The sequence below is a fragment of the Felis catus genome, chromosome D1 (genome assembly GCF_018350175.1).
Source record: "Felis catus isolate Fca126 chromosome D1, F.catus_Fca126_mat1.0, whole genome shotgun sequence".
Classification (NCBI taxonomy): domain Eukaryota; kingdom Metazoa; phylum Chordata; class Mammalia; order Carnivora; family Felidae; genus Felis; species Felis catus.
The window spans coordinates 57,798,875-57,819,186 of NC_058377.1; the positions used below are offsets into that span (position 1 = coordinate 57,798,875).

The window sequence follows — 20,312 nt, forward strand, 5'->3', positions numbered from 1 at the left end:
ATACTTCCTAAACCTAAATAAGTTTTCCATTTGCTACACACTAAAAGTTTGTTTTCATAACCCAGTTCTGCCTTTATTAATTGTGTGACCTTGGCCAAGTCATTTAATTTCTCTATGCCTGAGTTTCTTCATGTGAGATAGGGTTATAATGCCAATTTTATAGGGGTTGTAATGAGGATTAAAGTAGCATTCTCCCTTGGTTACTCTCAAATTAGCCTGTTCTATTTTTATCATAGAACTAATCATTTCCTAAAATTAGTTTGTTCTTATATTTGTTAGATCACTCCACCTAATTTGCTACTAATGTGAGATCCAGGAGAGCAAGAACGTTCTCCCTTTGTTCACCAATGTACTCTTGGGGTCCGACACATTAATGAATATCTGTTGACAGTAAAAAATGTCAAGCTGATGTGCATAAAGCACTTAGCTTGGTGCCTCAGGAAATTATTTATTATTATTATTATTACTATTATTATTATCATCATCACCACTGGGCTGAAGCTAATAAAGAGAAGCCTCCTTCCTGAATTCTGATAAGGTTTCCAGTAAAGGGAAATGGAATACTGTGGTACAAGCATGAGAGTAGACATATAGATAGATCAAACAGAACTGAGAGTCCAGAAATAAACTCTAACACTTACAGTCCGTAGATTTTCAACAAAGGACCAAGACAATTCACTGGGGAAAAAACAGTCTTGACAATAAATGGTGTTAGGACAATTAGATATTCATATATCAATGAATCTGAACCCCTCCCTTACAACTACACACATAAGTAAATCACAGAGGATCATAAACCTAAATGTAAGAGCAAAAAACCTGCTAGGTCAATCCAGGGCACAGCTGGGATGGTCCATTTCAAGTGGCACCCACGGCCAAGGAGGGCTCAACTTGAAGGTGGAAGGCCCTCACCTACTTTGTAACACTCCCTGGCATGGGAGTGAGCACGCTGAACATCTGGAAGTCAAATCATGGAGAGCACTCGAGGCCTGAGTTCCATGCCTACCCCCATCTCTTCATCAGGTCTAAGCCCTTTCCCTGGGTAGATGTTAATCATATTCTACTCCATAATGCTCATGCAAAACTACTTCCAACCAGCTATGAGGATGAATAGAGAGAACCTGGATCACTACCCAGTGGGGACAACATTACTGGTTTGGACCATGACTCTGCACATGGACCAGAAAAGTACATGGTATCTTAAGCTCACCTTCCTTCTTTGTATCAGTGATGACCGATATATAGATCTTCCAACCCTTTGCTTATGGCAGGATAGCTTAAATAGATTGGTCCATGAAGAGGAAAAACCCCACCATATACAGTTTTTACGTTATGGCTGTGTACTGATTATTTAAGTTTAAATTTCATTTCTAGTAATTGTAAGCTTTGTGACCATTAGCAAATCCATCTCTGCCTAAATCTCAAGTGTAAGGTTTGAAAAACAGTAACAAGTAGGCACAAAAAGACTTCATAAATGTTAGTTACTGCAGAAATGTTGCTCACAGCTAAGCCACATGGTATACGGATTATACTTTCTTTCTTGCGTGACTTCTTATTTTTTCCAGAACGATTGTCTTTTATTTTGTTTGCTTATTTTTTTTAATGAAATTATCATTGTTTCATAAGAGCTTTTTATAAGCAAAAAATATTAGTGGACATTTCACAAAAGAGGAGAAACACAAATAGCCCATAAATATTATGAAAGGGTTCCCAATTTTGTTCATGGAGACATGAAGTTTTATTATGTTTATTTTTTAGAGACATGAAATTTTAAATCAGAGCTAGGTATAATTTCACACCCATTATGTTAACAAAATACAAAGCCAGACAACACTAGGTGTTGGAGAGGATCTAAATCAGATGGAATTGCCGGTGGAAGTATAAATGGGAAAACTATTTGGAAAACAGTGAGTCACCACCTGGTAAAATTGAACAAGTACCCTTCACTCTAGTAGTTTCACTTCACAAGGAAACATCTGCACAGAGGTATTAAGATACATGTAAAAAGATGTTCATAGAAGCATTTCCATAAAGCCAAAGAATAACAAGCAAACTAAGTCTATCACCAGAGGAATATATAAATTGAGATATATTCAGATAACTCAATATGGCACAGCAGTGGGAATGGATATGCTAGAATTATATACAGTAACATGGATGAATTTCAGAAATACATTTAGAGGAAGAAATAAGCATAGAATAAATGCAGTCCATTAATAACAAAGTTCAAGAACAGGCAAAACTAATTATCTTTTTTATGGATATATGCATAGGTGACAAAACTATTAAGAAAAGCAAGAGAATGATAAACATACAATTCAAGATTGTGGGGAGTAGAGGTGCTTTTGGGGAGAGGCAAACAGGCTTTTAAAGGCTAACAATGTTCAATTTCATAAGCCAGGTGGTAGATACATGGGCATTTATTTTATTCTTCTCTGAACTGCACACGCATATTTTAAACCCTTCTGAATGTATATTTCACTATTAACTTTTATTAATGAAAAAAAGCCTTTGAGAAATCTGTAAAACTTCTCTTAATATAATAATGTTAAATAATCTATTAGATCCATTTTTTCTTTGTAAATTTCCGTTCTTGGCACCTACCATTCTCCTCCAAATAAGACTGTTTGCTCTCTGGATATGATGAATTGCTGTCATTTCACCATCATCCTGGGAATTCCTTTTGCCTTTTTCCTGTGCTGAATCCCTGATTCCCATATCCCATGTTTTTCTTGATGCATTCTCTTATTTTGATGGAACACATCCTCTGTTAGCTTCTTGAGAAAGGGAGATAAATTTTGAAACTCTGCATGCCAGAAAATGCTATTATCCCATTTTCATACTTGACTAACAGTTTTCCTAGGTATAGAAATTTTATGTCAGGGACTGTTTCTATCAATGGTAATTAGGAATGTTGATAGAGCAAATTTCAGAAGTGTTGACTAAAATTGTACGTATGTGTTTTCCAGGAATAAACCTAACCAAAGATGTAAAAGATCTGTCTGCATGCTGAAAATTATAGAAAGCTTATCAAGGAAAATGAAGAAGACAAAAAAAAAAAAAAAAAAAAAAAAAAAGAAAAAAATTCCAAGCTCATGGATAGGAAGAATAAATATTGTTAAAATGTCAATACTACCCAAAGCAATCTACACATTCAATGCAATCCCAATCAAAATTGCACCAGTATTCTTCTTGAAGCTAGAACAAACAATCCTAAAATTTGTATGGAACCACAAAAGACCCCGAATAGCCAAAGTAATATTGAAGAAGAAAACCAAAGCGGGAGGCATCACAATCCCAGACTTTAGCCTCTATCAGAAAGCTGTAATCATTAAGACAGTATGGTACTGGCACAAAAAAAGACACATAGATCAATGGAGTAGAATAGAGAACCCAGAATTGGACCCAAAAATGTATGGCCAACTAATCTTTGACAAAGCAGTAAAGAGCATCCAATGGAAAAAAGGTGGTCTCTTTAGCAAATGGTGCTGGGAGAACTGGACAGCAACATGCAGAAGAATGAAACTAGACCACTTTCTTACACCATTCACAAAAATAAACTCAAAATGGATAAATGACCTGAATGTGAGACTGGAAACCATCAAAACCTTAGAGGAGAAAGCAGGAAAAACCTCTTTGACCTCAGCTGCAGTAATTTCTTGCTTGACACATCTACAAAGGCAAAGGAACTAAAAGCAAAAATGAACTATTGAGACCTCATCAAGATTAAAAACTTCTGCACTGCAAAGGAAACAATCAACAGAACTAAAAGGCAACCAACGGAACGGGAAAAGATATTTGTAAATGACATATCAGATAAAGGGTTAGTATCCAAAATCTATAAAGAATTCACCAAACTCAACACCTGGAAAACAAATAATCCAGTGAAGGAATGGGCAGAAAACATGAATAGACACTTTTCCAAAGAAGACATCCAGATGGCCAACAGACACATGAAAAGATGCTCAATGTCACCATCATCAGGGAAATACAAATCAAAGCCACACTGAGATACCACCTCACACAGGTCAGAGTGGCTAAAATGAACAAATCAGGAAACTACAGATGCTGGTGAGGATGTGGAGAAACGGGAACCCTCTTGCACTGCTGGTGGGAATGCAAACTGGTGTAGCCACTCTGGAAAACAGTATGGAGGTTCCTCAAAAAATTAAAAATAGATCTACCCTATGATCCAGCAATAGCACTGCTAGGAATTTACCCAAGGGATACAGGAGTGCTGATGCATTAGGGGCACTTGTACCCCAGTGTTTACAGCAGCACTTTCAACAATAGCCAAATTATGGAAAGAGCCTAAATGTCCACCAACTGATGAATGGATAAAGAAGAGGTGGTTTATATATACAATGGAGTACTACTTGGCAATGAGAAAGAATGAAATCATGCCATTTGTGGCAATGTGGATGGAACTGGAAGGTATTGTACTGAGTGAGACAGATATCTTATGTTTTCACTCATATGTAGATCTTGAGAAACTTAACAGAACTCCATGGGGGAAGGGAAGGGGAAAAAATAGTTACAGAGAGGGAAGGCTCTGTAACTTGAGGCAAACCACAAGAGACTCTTAAATACAGAGAACAAACTGAGGGTGGATGGGAGTGGGGAAAATAGGAGATGGGCATTGAGGAGGGCACTTGTTGGGATGAGCACTGGGTGTTGTATGTAAGCCAATTTGACAATAAATTATATTAAAAATAATAATACATAAAAAATACAATTAATTAATTAGTTAATTAAAATGTGGTTTTTTTTAAAATGTTTAGTTTTGAGAGAAAGGCCGACTGCGAGAGAGGCCGACTGCAAGTGGCGGAGGGGCAGAGAGAGCAGGAGACACAGAATTGGAAGCAGGCTCCAAGCTGAGCTGTCAGCACAGAGCCTAACACGGGGTTCAAACTCACTAACTGTGAGATCATGACCTGAGCTGAAGTCGGATGCTTAACTCACTGAGCCACCCAGGCGCCCCTGGGTAGTATAGGCATTTTAACACTATTTTGTTCTTCCAATTTATGAGCATGGAATGTTTTTTCCATTTCTTTGTGTCATCTTCAATTTCTCTCCTAAGTGTTCTACAGTTTCTAGAGTACAGATCTTTTACCACTTTCGTTAGGTTTATTCCTAGGTATCTTACGGTTTTTGGTGCAACCGCAAATGGGATTGATTCCTTGATTTCATTCTGCTGCTTCATTATTGGAGTATAGATATACAAAAGATTTTCGTACACTGATTTTGTATCCTGTGACTTTGCTGAATTCGTCCATCAGTTGTAGCAATTTTTTGGTGGAGTATTTTCTACATAGAGTATCATGTCATCTGCAAAATAGTGAAAGTGTGACTTCTTCCTTGCCAATTTGGGTGCCTTTTATTTTTTTGTTGCCTGATTTCAGAGACTAGGACTTCCAGTACTATGTTAAATAACAATGGTGAGCCTGGACATCCCTTGTCTTGTTCCTGACCATAGAGGAAAAGGTCTCAGTTTTTCCCCATTGAGGATATTAGCTGTGGGTCTTTTGTAAATGGCCTCTATGATGAGGTATGTTCTCTCTAAACCTACTTTGTTGACAGTTTTTATCAGGAATGGACATATTTTGTCAAACACTTTTTCATATAGTTCTTACCCTTTTTGTTAATGTGGTGTATCACATTGATTGATTTGCAAATACTGAACCACCCTTGCAGCCTAGGAATAAATCCCAGATGATCATGGTGAGTAATTCTTTTAACGTACTGTTGGATTAGATTTGCCAGTTATCTTGTTGGGAATTTTTGCATCCATGTTCATCAGGGATACTAGCCTGTGATTCTTCGTTTTAGTGGTTTTGGAATCAAAATAATGTTGGCCTCGTAGAATGAGTTTGGAGGTTTTCTATTTCTATTTTTAGGAACAGTTTGAGAAGAATAGGTATTAGTCTTCAAATGTTTGGTAGAAATCCCCTAGGAAGCCATAAAAGACCCCAAATAGCCAAAGCAATCTTGAAAAAGAGAAGCAAAGCAGGAGGCATCACAATCCTGGACTTCAAGCTGTAATCATCAGGACGGCATGGTACTGGCACAAAAACAGACACACAGATCAATGGGACAGAACAGAAAACCCAGAAATGGACCCACAACCATATGATTAATCTTCAACAAAACAGGAAAGACTATCCAATGGAAAAAAGACAGTCTCTTCAACCAATGCTGCTGTGAAAACTGGACAGCAACATGCAGAAGAATGAAACTGTGGCACAAAAACAGACACATAGACCAATGGAATAGAATAGAAACCCCAGAACTAGACCCACAAACGTATGGCCAACTCATCTTTGACAAAGCAGGAAAGAACATCCAATGGAAAAAAGACAGCCTCTTTAACAAATGGTGCTGGGAGAACTGGACAGCAACATGCAGAAGGTTGAAACTAGACCACTTTCTCACACCATTCACAAAAATAAACTCAAAATGGATAAAGGACCTGAATGTGAGACAGGAAACCATCAAAACCTTAGAGGAGAAAGCAGGAAAAGACCTCTCTGACCTCAGCCGTAGCAATCTCTTACTCGACACATCCCCAAAGGCAAGGGAATTAAAAGCAAAAGTGAATTACTGGGACCTTATGAAGATAAAAAGCTTCTGCACAGCAAAGGAAACAACCAACAAAACTAAAAGGCAACCAACGGAATGGGAAAAGATATTCGCAAATGACATTATCGGACAAAGGACTAGTATCCAAAATCTATAAAGAGCTCACCAAACTCCGCACCCGAAAAACAAATAACCCAGTGAAGAAATGGGCAGAAAACATGAATAGACACTTCTCTAAAGAAGACATCCGGATGGCCAACAGGCACATGAAAAGATGTTCAGCGTCGCTCCTTATCAGGGAAATACAAATCAAAACCACACTCAGGTATCACCTCACGCCAGTCAGAGTGGCCAAAATGAACAAATCAGGAGACTATAGATGCTGGAGAGGATGTGGAGAAACGGGAACCCTCTTGCACTGTTGGTAGGAATGCAAATTGGTGCAGCCGCTCTGGAAAGCAGTGTGGAGGTTCCTCAGAAAATTAAAAATAGACCTACCCTATGACCCAGCAATAGCACTGCTAGGAATTTATCCAAGGGATACAGGAGTACTGATGCATAGGGCCACTTGCACCCCAATGTTCATAGCAGCACTCTCAACAATAGCCAAATTATGGAAACAGCCTAAATGTCCATCAAATGATGAATGGATAAAGAAATTGCGGTTTATATACACAATGGAATATTACGTGGCAATGAGAAAAAATGAAATATGGCCCTCTGTAGCAACATGGATGGAACTGGAGAGTGTGATGCTAAGTGAAATAAGCCATACAGAGAAAGACAGATACCATATGGTTTCACTCTTATGTGGATCCTGAGAAACTTAACAGGAACCCATGGGGGAGGGGAAGGAGAAAAAAAAAAAAAAAAAGAGGTTAGAGTGGGAGAGAGCCAAAGCATAAGAGACTGTTAAAAACTGAGAACAAACTGAGGGTTGATGGGGGGTGGGAGGGAGGAGAGGGTGGGTGATGGGTATAGAGGAGGGCACCTTTTGGGATGAGCACTGGGTGTTGTATGGAAACCAATTTGTCAATAAATTTCATATAAAAAAAATAAAAATAAAAGACAACTAGAAAAAAAAAAAAGAAGAATGAAACTGGACCACTTTCTTACACCATACACAAAAATAAATGAAAAAATGGATGAAAGACCTAAATGTGAGACAGGAAATCATCAAAATCCTAGAAGAAAACACAGGCAGAAACCTCTCTGACATCGGCATAGCAACTTCTTACTAGATATTTCTCCTAAGGCAAGGCAAAGAAAAACAAAAATGAACTGTTGGGACTTCATCAAGATAAGCTTCTGCACAGAGAAAATAAAAAACTAAAAGGCAACCAATGGAATGGGAGAAGAGATCTGTAAATGACATATCTGATAAAGAGTTAGTATCCAAAATCTATAAAGAACTTATCAGACTCAATACCCAAAAAACAACGCAGTTAAGAAATGGCCAGAAGACATGAATAGACATTTTTCCAAAGAAGACATACGGATGGCTAACAGACACATGTAAAAGATGCTCAACATCACTCATCATCACAGAAATACAAATCAAAACTACAATGAGATATCACCTCACACCTGTCAGAATGGCTAAAATTAACAACACAGAAAACAAAAGATACTGGCGAGGATGCAAAGAAGGGGGAACCCTCTTACGCTGTTGGTGGGAATGTAAACTGGTGCAGCCACTCTGGAAAACAGTATGGTGGTTCCTCAAATAGTTAAAAATAAAACTACCTTATGACCCAGCAATTGCACTACTAGGTATTTGCCCAAAGGATGCAAAAATACTGATCTGAAGGGGCACATGCACCCTGATGTTTACAGCAGCATTATCAACAACGGCCAAATTATGGAACGAGCCCAAATGTCCACTGACCGATGAATGGATAAAGATGTACACACACACACACACACACACACACACACACACACACACACACACACTGGAATATTACTCAGCCATCAAAAAGAATGAAATCTTACCATTTGTAACACTGTGGATAGAGCTAGAGTGTATTATGTATGCTAAGTGAAACAAGCCAGAGAAAGACAAATACCATATGATTTCATTCATATGTGAAATTTAAGAAACAAAACAGATGAACATAGGGAAGGGGGGGCAGAGAGAAAGAGGTAGGCAAACCATAAGAGACTCTTAACTATAGAGAACAAAAACTGAGGGTTGATGGAGGGGAGGTGGGCAGAGGATGGGCTAAATTGGTGATGGGTATTATGGAGGACACTTGTGATGAGCACTGTGTTATATGTAAGTGATGAATCACTACACTCTACTCCCGCAACCAATATTATTCTATATGTTTACTAACTAGAATGTAATTAAAAACTTGAAACGACAAAATAGAAGGCAGAAGAAAGAAAAAAACCCTTCTCTGATGAAGCTATAACCACAGACAGTTCTCAAATGGACTTGGGCTAAATTTATACCACTTATATATTCTAAGAAGTTTCAAACTGAGAATTTAAAGTGGACCTAGGGGCGCCTGCATGGCTCAGTCAGTTGAACATCCAACTCTTGATTTCGGTTCAGGTCATGGTCCCAGGGTCATGGGATTGAGACCCACATCAGGCTCTGCGCTGAGAACATGAAGCCTGTTTGGGATTCTCTCTCCCTCTCTGTCAGCTTCTTCCCTGCGTGCGTGTGAACTCTCAAAATAAATAAGCATTTAAAAAAATTAAAAGAGACAAAGATACAGTAAGCAAATACTAGCCAAAGCAATTTTAGGTTATTCTTTCTCAAAATTTAAGGCATTTTTCCATCTTCTAAGTAAGGTACTACTGTTGAGATGTTTTTACTAAGAATCTTTTTATCCCCCATATTTCTAAATTTCAATCTTAAACTAGAATAAGGTATTTTCTAGAAGATTCCTTAAATTTTCTCTTCTTTTGAATTTATATATACTATACGTATTTTCATTCCCAACATATTTTTCTCTGAAACCAGGTTCTCCCCCCTCCTTTTTTAAAAGAGCATTCTATTCTTGTTTCACAGATGCCATATCATCTCGTCTCTCTGGCAAGCTTTTTTTTTTTTTTTTTTGTTCTATACATTATTGTTTCATTTTCTCATTTTGTTTTGGTATCTATTTTTTGTGTTAGAAGTTTTTCCTGGATGTCTGGTGATTCTATAAGAGAGCAAGGTTTGCTGACTATTGAATATGACTGTCCAGTTAGCAAGTAGATTCCTAGCCTTTTAAGTAGGGGATTTTTCCTCCAAACATCAATATCTGCATGTCTTTTTTTTTGGCCAGTCATTTCTCCAGAGTAAAATCCTCCAATCTCCTGCCTGGGAACATAAGACTAGCCGTTAGCCTTCTGGAAAAAGATCTGAATAGACTCTTTCATTCACTCATTCAACAAACATTCACTGCGCACCTACAAGATACTGTTTTAGGCACCTGAAATATTTTGGTGAACAAAATAGACAAAACCCCCTACTCTTGTGGTGTTCACATTCCTGTGAAGGCAACATAAGTAAAAATTTGTCAGGTAACAGTAAGTGTCATGGAGAAAAATCAAATCAGGAAGCGAGGAAAATGAATGCCAGGTTGGGAAAACTGTAGTTTTAAATCAGGTGGTTAGGGAAGGCACCTTTAACAAAGACCTAAAGGTGAGGGGGCAAGCCATGAGAGCATGTCTGGATGACAGAATGTATACCTTCACTACCTTCACTTAACCCCTATTTTCATCCTGTTGCTTTACTCTTGTGGCCATATGCTTAGCATCTCTGAGTCCAGAGACACCCTGGTTCAATTTCTATAGAAGTTAACCATCACACTGAGGGAAAGAAGAAGATTTTGGCGTTTAATGGTGCTTTGTACAGATTTTCAATCAATCCTCCTGTTTTAGCCCACTTTCAGAGGTACTTAGCACCTACAATTCCTGAGCCTTTATGGGTTTATGATATGGATTAGCTTGCACTTTCATTCTTCTACAGGTAGTTTTCAGTTTGCTCTTCTCTGTTAGTTAATATTCAACTTGCTATCTTCCTAAATCTTGGTAGCCTATCTTCTATTTGTTCTTTGGTATTACTCCTTTTTCCAAATTACTCTATCATAATTTAATGGGGTTTGGTAAGAGAATAGAGGCAAACAAATGAATTTCTACAACTCTCTGGAGTAGCTATTCCTATTTCACAAATGAGAAAACTAAAACCAAGGGAGATTACTCATTCAAGACACAGAAAGTAGTGGGCTAGAATCTTATTCTCATGGTTATTTCCTTATCAGTTTTCAATACTACCTTCAAAATAATATTAAGTTCTCCATTCTTGAAATCACCCAAGCTAGCCATGAGTAAGCAGAAATCCTCAGGAAAAGGTGAAAGAGGATTGGTTCCTGTTGTAGGGGTAATGACTGCCAGAGGACCCTAGTAGCAAGGCTGTATACCAGGGAGACAAAAGAGAAAGTCAAGGTTTACAAATGTAGGTGGCAATGAGAGAGAGCAGGAAGGTGCAGTGAGAAGGAAGAATCAAAGACAACTCTCAAGTTTCTCTGATGCCATTCACATAGAATACATAGAACGGCATTTTAAAGGGCTCTAAGTTACTAAATACTGATTTACCATGTGATTGAAAATCCTACATCCTATTCCTATTAGTTTTCTTTGTTGGCCATCGGAGAATGTTAATTGTTAAATGGGCATCATAGAATCCAAAAATGAAAACAGTACAGCATTTACCACAATGTCCTGCATTAGATAGGACAGGATACTTATGGCCCAATAGTTGATGTGGTTTCAAGCAAATGAATGAAAGCTTACCTCATTTAAAACCACTTTCAGATAAGATATTTACTCCATGGGAACTTCCAACCTGCTGAGTCAGATCACACAAAAATATAGTTTATTTTAAATGGATGGATAAAGACAGACTGTTGCAGCACTGAAAGAACTGTAATCTTATACCTCTGATAATAAAGAATTCTGCTTCACTTAGGTTTAGAAAAAGTTAGAAATTTTATTTCCACCACTTACCCAACCTAATTAATAACTTATTTTTCCAAAATCTTACAAGTAACAAGAAAAAAAGATATGGTAACTTTACTACAATGATCTAGCCTCAAACACCACTGAGATATCAGTAATGAAAACAAGAAAGCAGACAGAATACAAAGCATTTTGATGTTTTACAAGAGCTAATTATAACTGTTTAGTCTTACAATCAATATTTGTAGCTATACTCAAGGATCAGAACTTATACAAGCTACTATTCTGCTTTGACAATATCACAACAGGAAGAAAGCAAGCAGGCTTGGAGTCAGAGTTTAAAAGCCAATAAAATCCATACAGAAGACTCTAATAAAGTATATAGTTCCAGGGCAGTTGGGTGGCTCAGTCAGTTGAGTGTCTGACTCTTGATTTCAGCTCAGGTCATGATCCCAGAGTTGGGGGATTGAGCCCGGTGTCAGGCTCTGTGCTGAGCATGGAGCCAGCATGACATTCTCTGTCTCTCTCTCTCTCTGCCCCTCTTCCCTGCTCATGTGCACTCTTTCTCTAAAAAAAAGGAAAAGTATATAATTGAGAACCAACTGCCATATAACTCCCTTCTCAGACTCAACTGAATGCCATGATGATGTAGAATATAAGACATATTTCATAGGATATTTCATTTCAAGTATATTTAGGGCAACGATTCTAGAGCCTCTTTCCAGTTACAACTTGCTTATATATAAGCAACTAATTTAATTCCAATTCAATCAAAGAGACATTTGAGTATGTTTATGGCAGGCCCTGATACACTTCCTGGGCATTTGGGGAAATCAGCATGCTAGAGTTTCCCATTGATGAATAAAAACTTGGTTCTCACCCTCAAAAAGCTGACGCCAGAGAGGAAATAGGTAAGTAAACAGTCATTGTATACTACAGGTATGGCAGAAATAAGCCTAGTGTACCATGAAAATTCACAGAAGAGACTTCCAATCCTGTTTTGGACACTTATGGGAACGAAATCGGGTCAGGGAAGGATTCATAAAGATGATTTCTGGTATACAGATTTTCTTAAATGCTATACAAATCTGAAGTACTATCCTTATTAAATTATGACCTGGATTGGGAAGGTAATTCCTCTAATTACCAAATAAAAGATTATAATTTCCCCATATTCAGTGAGAAATATGTTAGTATAGAGATTCTGCAACTTAAAAATGGGTTTATATTCCAAAGGTTTGCAAAGTAGGTTGTTGGGAAAACTGAACCACATTTTCCCTAATTAACATTATTATGAAATATTGGTAGATTCTCTAGGTAGTTATATCCCCAAGCCTACTTAGCCATAATATGATAAAATGCTATTTGTGATGAAATTCTACTAATAACGATGTAGTTCAAGTGATTAACACAGAAAACTGATTTTAATATAGCTTGAACCATGGTTCTTATGCTTAAGGAAAAGCTGTTTAAAGGGATGAGAAGGATTAAATGAAACTGCTCATGTGTTTGTGCTAGGCACTTTACAAGCATTATCTAAATTTAATCCTCATAATAACCTGAGCTATACTTTCTTAACAGAATAAAAACAGACAAATACAAATATGAAACCACAGAAGGATATAAGTAGGGCACAAGTTCATTTTTGCATATTGCCAATAATTACAGTTTTAAAATCTCATTTCTAGGGGCACCTGGGTGACTCAGTCAGTTAAGCATCCAACTTTGGCTCAGGCCATGATCTCACAGTTCATGGGTTCGAGCCATGTGTCAGGCTCTGCACTTACAGCTCAGAGCCTATAGCCTGCTTCAGATTCTGTATCTCCCTCTCCTTCTCTGTCCCTCCCCCACTTGTGCTTTCTTTTTCTTTCAAAAAGAAACTTCAAAAAGATAAAATAAAATCTCATTTCTATACTCCACAAATCTATGGTTTTTCCTTCTCATTTAATTCCCTACTAAATTTAGGTTGGACAATTTTAAACTATTGAAAACAATGTCATGTGTCCACTATATTAGAACATTATTCATTCATTAAATGTTTATTGAGCTCCTGGGTGCTAACCATTTTGGGGCAAGTAAATAAAACACAAAAGGAGTTTATAATTAAATTAGGAAAGATTAAACAAGTAAATCACAACATGGTTGTTAGTAGAACAGACAAAATACTGTATATACATAGCACTATCAACTGAAAGATGAACAACAATTTTATGTACCACTAAGAAAAAAGCTACCAATTAAAGTATGACACATTTCAAGTGTCTAAGTATGACACTTAGAAGTCATTTTAAATTTCTTGGAAGAGCTCTTTTATACCTACATTGATTCAACATACATCACTTATGGGTATAAATAAAGGAAACTGAGAGCAAAATAAAATACTTAATAGTATTTCTAACCAACTTCTTCACACTGAGAGTCTTATTCTTTTTTTTCCCCTAAGTTTATTTATTTATTTTGAGAGAAAGAGAAGAGAGAAAGAATTCCAAGCAGCCTCCACACTGACAGCACAGAGCTTGACATGGGGCTCGAACCCACAAACCATGAGATTGTGATCTGAGCTGAAACCAACGGTTGGATACTCAACCAACTGAGCTACCCAGGGACCCCTAAAACTAAACACCAGCTCATAATCTGACTTAACCTTTATGTAGAGAGCTATGTTGCTTTCTGACTCGAACTTTAGAAATAATGCTTAACTCATCTGATTGAAAACCTACTCCTCACAACCATTCAGTTCTCAGTAGTTAAAAGAGTGCTCTACTTTTACCTCCAGAATTTTCTTCCAAGCTACCAACACCTATTTTACAAGTTTTGGTGCTGGTTTTGGTGTTTGTCCGTACAACTCAGGAGAACCAAAATAAAGCTGTTACCTTACCAAGAGCAATTGTGAAGACACTATCATTTTAAATATGAAAAGAAATTTAAAAAAGTATGAATTACAGTAAATAGGTTTCCATTATCTAGCTTTATAATTTAAATGACTCTATGCATATATCATCTCTTTCTCCTTAAAAACAATTGATGCTAATATTAGCCACATTAAAATAAAATTTTATTGAAGTACAATTAACATACAATGTTATATTTAGTTTTACCCATATTTTAAGAAAATAAAGTGGAGCTTACACTGGTTAAGGAGTACGCAGTAAGGCCAGGAAGGGAATCCCAGTTTGTTGATTTAAAACCTCTATTCTTTCTACTACAAGACAGGAGAAGTACAAAATAAATACTATTGATATGGGATGGCAAACTGTGGCCTATAGGCAAATCCAGTCACTGCCTGCTTTTGAATAGCTCATGAGCTGAGAATGGTCTTTACATTTTTAAAAGCTGGGAGAAAAAAAAGTAATATTTAATGACAGGAGAAAATTACACGAAATTCAAATTTCGGTGTTCACAAAAAAAGTATTATTGGAACACCATCACATTCAATATGTATCGTCCATGGTTGCTTTCGTCCTACAACAGCAGAGGTGAGTAGCTGCTACAGAAAGTGTATTGTTTGCAAAACATAAAATGGTTACTATTTGGCCCTTTACAGAAAAGTTTGCCAAACTCTGGTATAAATGATAGGTGCTATGAAAGGGCAGAAAATGGAAAGATCACTGCAGGCTGAATGGTTAGGAAACTTTCAGATCTCATTTTAAATGAATGCTATGTGCCACACGTCCATTAAACCAAATCTTAGAAAAACATTTATTTAAGGGACACTTTCGTGGCTCAGTCAGTTGAGCGTCTGATTCTTGATTTTGGCTCAGGTCACAATCTCAATGGTTTGTGGGATTGGGTCCTGCGTTAGGCTCTGCACTGAGAGCATGGAGCCTGCTTAGGACTCTCTCTCTGCTCCTCGCCCACTCATTCTCTCAAAATAAATAAACTTAAAAAAAAAAAACATTTAACTGTGCTATTGTAAAAGATGCAAAGAAATAAAAACAAAGGCCCTTGCACTCCAAAACTTTCTATTTTATTGAGGTAACTTAAAAAAACTACCATGAAAGATAACTTATTATCTTAATAATGGTATTTGCCAACTTAAATTATCATAAAAATTATGATAGATAAATTTGGCATAACAATTTTTTAAAATGCAATACTGAGTAGTAATGCACAATAATTGAGTGGAAATGACAAAGTGTTTTAGAACTCAGAGGAGACACGGAACAAGTGAATGAGCTAGAACAGTCTGAAAGAGGTTCGTTGGTTTTACAGGACTTGAAAACATGAAATCGGAGGCATTGTTAATAAAATAAACTCGGCAATTAGTAAGTGCAAGAAAAATTTAGGGAACTGACATTGCCTGGAACATGACTATGGATAGCTTTTAATCGCAGACTGCTTGCTCCCTACACTTTATGGTAGAGTCACTAATGTACAGGTACCACCTCCTTGGAAAGTAGTCTTCACTCTTCGACAATAAGGGATAAATTGAGCAAGGGCAGAAAAAACCAATCTTATAAAATGCAGATCTTCCAAAAATAATTGTTAATTGACATTTATTCTCTTACAGTAATAGAATTGCTTTCAGGTTTAGAGAATCACAAAAGAAGAGACAAACTTAAATTTTGATAAAATAAAACCAAAACCAGGCATGAATCTTTACATAAAAGAGACTAACTGCAGGCATGAGCTTCTACCATATGAGTATTTTAAATCTCAAATTAAGACCAGGTATTTGGAAGCACTCACAACACACTTAAGTGCTGGTGCTGAAATAAAGTATACATTCTATTATTTCATGAAGTAAAACAAATTTCAGAAGAAAGGGAATGTAGGTTTAGTTATGTCATCTTAATGGAACTGGTGAGGAAATAAGATTGTTCTCATAAAATGAGGCCAAATACGTCTAGGAAAGGTCAGCACTTAAATAGCCAGCATACTTAGGAATCAGGGAAATTAAGACACAACCCCTACCCTTAAGAAGCTCATGGTCTTATAGACAGTCAACCAATAATCACAAGTCAGAAGGATAAGTGTTAAACTACAGAAGGCTACGAGGTCATAGAAGAGATGCAGCTTGCCTACTACATGAAGATGTCTACTAGGAGATATGACCACCACCAACAAAATTATATGATTAATTGCTAAGGAAAGACAGGAGGGGAGAATAGGAGGAAAGAAGGAAAAAATTTCCCTACATATTTAGAGAACAAGGAATAAGAAAAGTATGTTTTGAGGTGAATGTCTCAAATCCAAATAGGCATAATAACTTCAACATCAACTAGGCTGCTTAAATTTGTTAAGGGAGTTATGAATGAGTCATGAGCTGCACAGTAGCAGTCCTAGTCACTGTTGTCACAAATTCTCTAGTCTAGGAGTATGTGGAAGTAAAAAACTGAAGTTTAATTGCAGTCAGCTATTTAAATCAAGGCATCACTGCTTTAAAAAAAAAAATGTCTTCATTAGGAACACTTTGAAAGGAATGGAAAGATGCCAACCAGATGGCTGTCTGGGTCATGGTAGTTTGGAGTGTTCATTACTAGTGATAAGGGCATGCTATTAAAGCAGCAGACTTAAAGATTCTCAAAACTACACACTGGATTAGGCTATTAGAGATCATCTTTCTTTATGGAAGGGAAAAATTAGCTGTTTATTATGTGTCACACAGAATTTTGAGTTCCAAAAGAAAAGTTTCCCCATTTTTTTTTAAAAGTAGGCTTCAAGCCCAGTGTGGAGCCCAATGCAAGGCTTGAACTCACAACCCTGAGATCAAGACCTAAGCTGCGATCAAGAGTCAGACGTTTAACCAACTGAGCCACCAAGGCACCCCAAAAGTTTCCCCACTTTATTTTTTTAATACATATTTATTTTGGGGAGAGCGCAAGTGAGGGAAGGGCAGAAAGGGGGGACAGAGGATCCAAAGTGGTCTCTGTGCTGGGAGGCTGACAAGCAGCGAGCCCAATGTGGGGCTTTAACTCACGAACTGTGAGATCATGACTCAAGCTGAAGTTGGACACTCAACTGACTGAGGGACTCAAGTGCCCCAAGTGTCCCCATCTTAAAGACAAGGAAATAGAGTCTCAACTGTAAAATAACTTGCCCAGAGCCACTTTCAGTAGCACTGGAGTTTGGATTTTAAACTCAAGTATGTCTGGTGTCAAAGTGGTCTTGCTACTACACCATGATAGTGAATTCTAGAAAGAGGAAAGATAAAGTGACCAGGGCCACATGACTTATTAGGGACAGAGACAGGAGTTCCACTTACACCGAGAAAAGTCCATAGCAAAGAACACACACAGACGCATCATAGAAAAGGAGTCAAACAACTTCAGCCTTCTCCTGTGGTTTGGACGACTAGAATTTTCAACATAACCTCTTATTCAATCATCAAAATATATTGGTAGTTATGTGCTTGGGAGTGGTTGTCAAAACTGTTGAGGAACATCTAAGTGTGGCATACAATTGGACCGCCCTTTAAATAGCACTATTAATTAAAACTTTCTTCTCTAAAAGAAACTATTTTATGACATAAAGGAGTAAGTTTTTCCTAACCAACCAGAGATGTTTTCTCAAATCTGACATCAAGTAACATAACAAGGAAGGCTCATTAAGTTTAAAAAACAACAACAAAATCCAATTATCCAATTCTGGGGACACTGAGAAGAAACAGATTTGTCAGCAATAAGCCCAGCAGCAATGGAATAAAGGACATTTACTCAGAAGTGCTCAGGTCAAGAGGCTCAAACCTGGCACAAGGTGGAAAGGGAGACAAAAGAAGAGATCAATTACTTCCTGTACCTCTGTTGAGTGAAAACAATAGAGAATTTACAGTCAAAAGATTAATCTCCCCCACTTGTTAACATTAGGCCTTGGGTTACATGCTGTTTACTGTCTACTCCAGACATTCCTGCTGCACTTCCCACCCCTCTCTATTCCCTAGCAGAATTCCAAATTGTTTAGTAACTAGTGGGGAGATTTTGTTATCCTTCCTCCAGACCAGGGGAATGAATCAGAATTGGTCTAAACCAGTCAAAGTAATCTCATTCCCAACTGCCAGTGATTGGTCTTAAAATGGACATGTAGGGGGCGCCTGGGTGGCGCAGTCGGTTAAGCGTCCGACTTCAGCCAGGTCACGATCCCGCGGTCCGTGAGTTCGAGCCCCACGTCGGGCTCTGGGCTGATGGCTCAGAGGCTGGAGCCTGTTTCCGATTCTGTGTCTCCCTCTCTCTCTGCCCCTCCCCCGTTCATGCTCTGCCTCTCTCTGTCCCAAAAACAAATAAACGTTGAAAAAAAAAAATGGACATGTAAACCAGTTCTGGACCATGAGACTTAAGGGAAAAATTAGCTGGGGAATTTCCCTTTCCAGAAAACAAAACAAAACAAAAGACATGCTTAGCTAGGAAAAGGCCTTTGCTCCAGTTCCTTCCTTTTATTTGGAAAGATGGAATAAAGGTAAGATGAGAGTAGAGTTGCAGCAACCATCTTGCAACCAAAAGGTGACAAGAGAAGGAAAATCCAACATTACTAAGATGGCAAAATTAAGGATGCACAGGGTCCTTACTGATATCATTGAATGACTGAATCAATGCTAGAACTTCCTATTAATAATAAATATCCTTGGGGCGCCTGGGTGGCGCAGTCGGTTAAGCGTCCGACTTCAGCCAGGTCACGATCTCGCGGTCCGGGAGTTCGAGCCCCACATCGGGCTCTGGGCTGATGGCTCAGAGCCTGGAGCCTGTTTCCGATTCTGTGTCTCCCTCTCTCTCTGCCCCTCCCCCGTTCATGCTCTGTCTCTCTCTGTCCCAAAAATAAATAAACGTTGAAAAATAAAATTTAAAAAAAAATAATAATAAATATCCTTTTGGTTTAAAGCACAATAAATTGTTAACAGCTAATAAGATTATTTCACATTAATGTAATATTGCTAACTTGAATTTGGGAAGTTTTGTAGGACTGTATTTTAAAAATAAACCTACTGAGTTTTATAATTCTATAATAAAATGGAATTAAAAACAAACCTACTGAGTTTTATAATTCTATAATAAAATGGAATTTACTTACACATAAGGAATTTATCCCTAGTTTATTTTGTACATAATTAAGTGATACTACATTAGATGAACTTAGGCCAATACTTGGGATCTGAAATATTTTTCCTTCAAAAGGGATTCATACACACTGAAAGACATCATATTTCCTCAAAGACTCAACATCATAAAAATGTTTACTTTGCGTTAATTTACATATTTAATGTAATGTTAATAAAAATACCATACGGGGTTTTTTTTCTGGCACTAGTTTAGTTGATTAGAAAGCTTATTTGTATATTATTCAGCCATAAAAAAGAATGAGATCTTGCCATTTGCAACAACATGGATGGACCTACAGGGTATTATGCTAAGTGAAAGAAGACAGAGAAAGACAAATACCACATAATTTCACTAATATGTGGAATCTAAAAAACAAAACAAATGAATAAACAAACAAGAAGCAGAAACAGACCCACAAATACAAAGAACTGATGGTTGCCAGAAGGGCAGCAAATGAGGGGATGGGCAAAATGGGTGAGTGGAGTGGGAGATACAGGCTTCCAGATATGGAATGAATAAGTCACAGGGAATAAAAGGTATAGCATAGGAAATTATAGTCAATGGTATTATAATAGCATTGTATGGTGATGGATGGTAGCAATACTCATGGTGAGCACAGGGTAAAGTATAGACTTGAGGAATCACTATGTGGTACACCTGAAACTAATATAACATTGTGTGTCAACCATACTTTAAAAAAAAAGTTTGTCTGTAAGAATAAGCAAGTAAAAGGAGCCAGGAAAATCT

The 20,312-nt window shown here is 37.5% G+C and overlaps 1 protein-coding gene across 2 annotated transcripts in view; it reads right to left on the minus strand.

Annotated features, from left to right (window-relative positions):
- Positions 1–20,312, minus strand: part of PPME1 (protein phosphatase methylesterase 1) — an 88,087-nt gene that overhangs the window by 61,002 nt on the left and 6,773 nt on the right. The window contains exon 2 of one of the 2 annotated variants that reach the window (XM_006936942.4): positions 11,371–11,422. The exons of the other annotated variant lie outside the window; for it this stretch is intronic. Within the exon in view, the coding sequence (XP_006937004.1) occupies positions 11,371–11,375 (5 nt within the window). The 5' untranslated portion in view covers positions 11,376–11,422. The remainder of the gene's footprint in view (positions 1–11,370; positions 11,423–20,312) is intronic. 2 annotated transcript variants of the gene reach the window in all.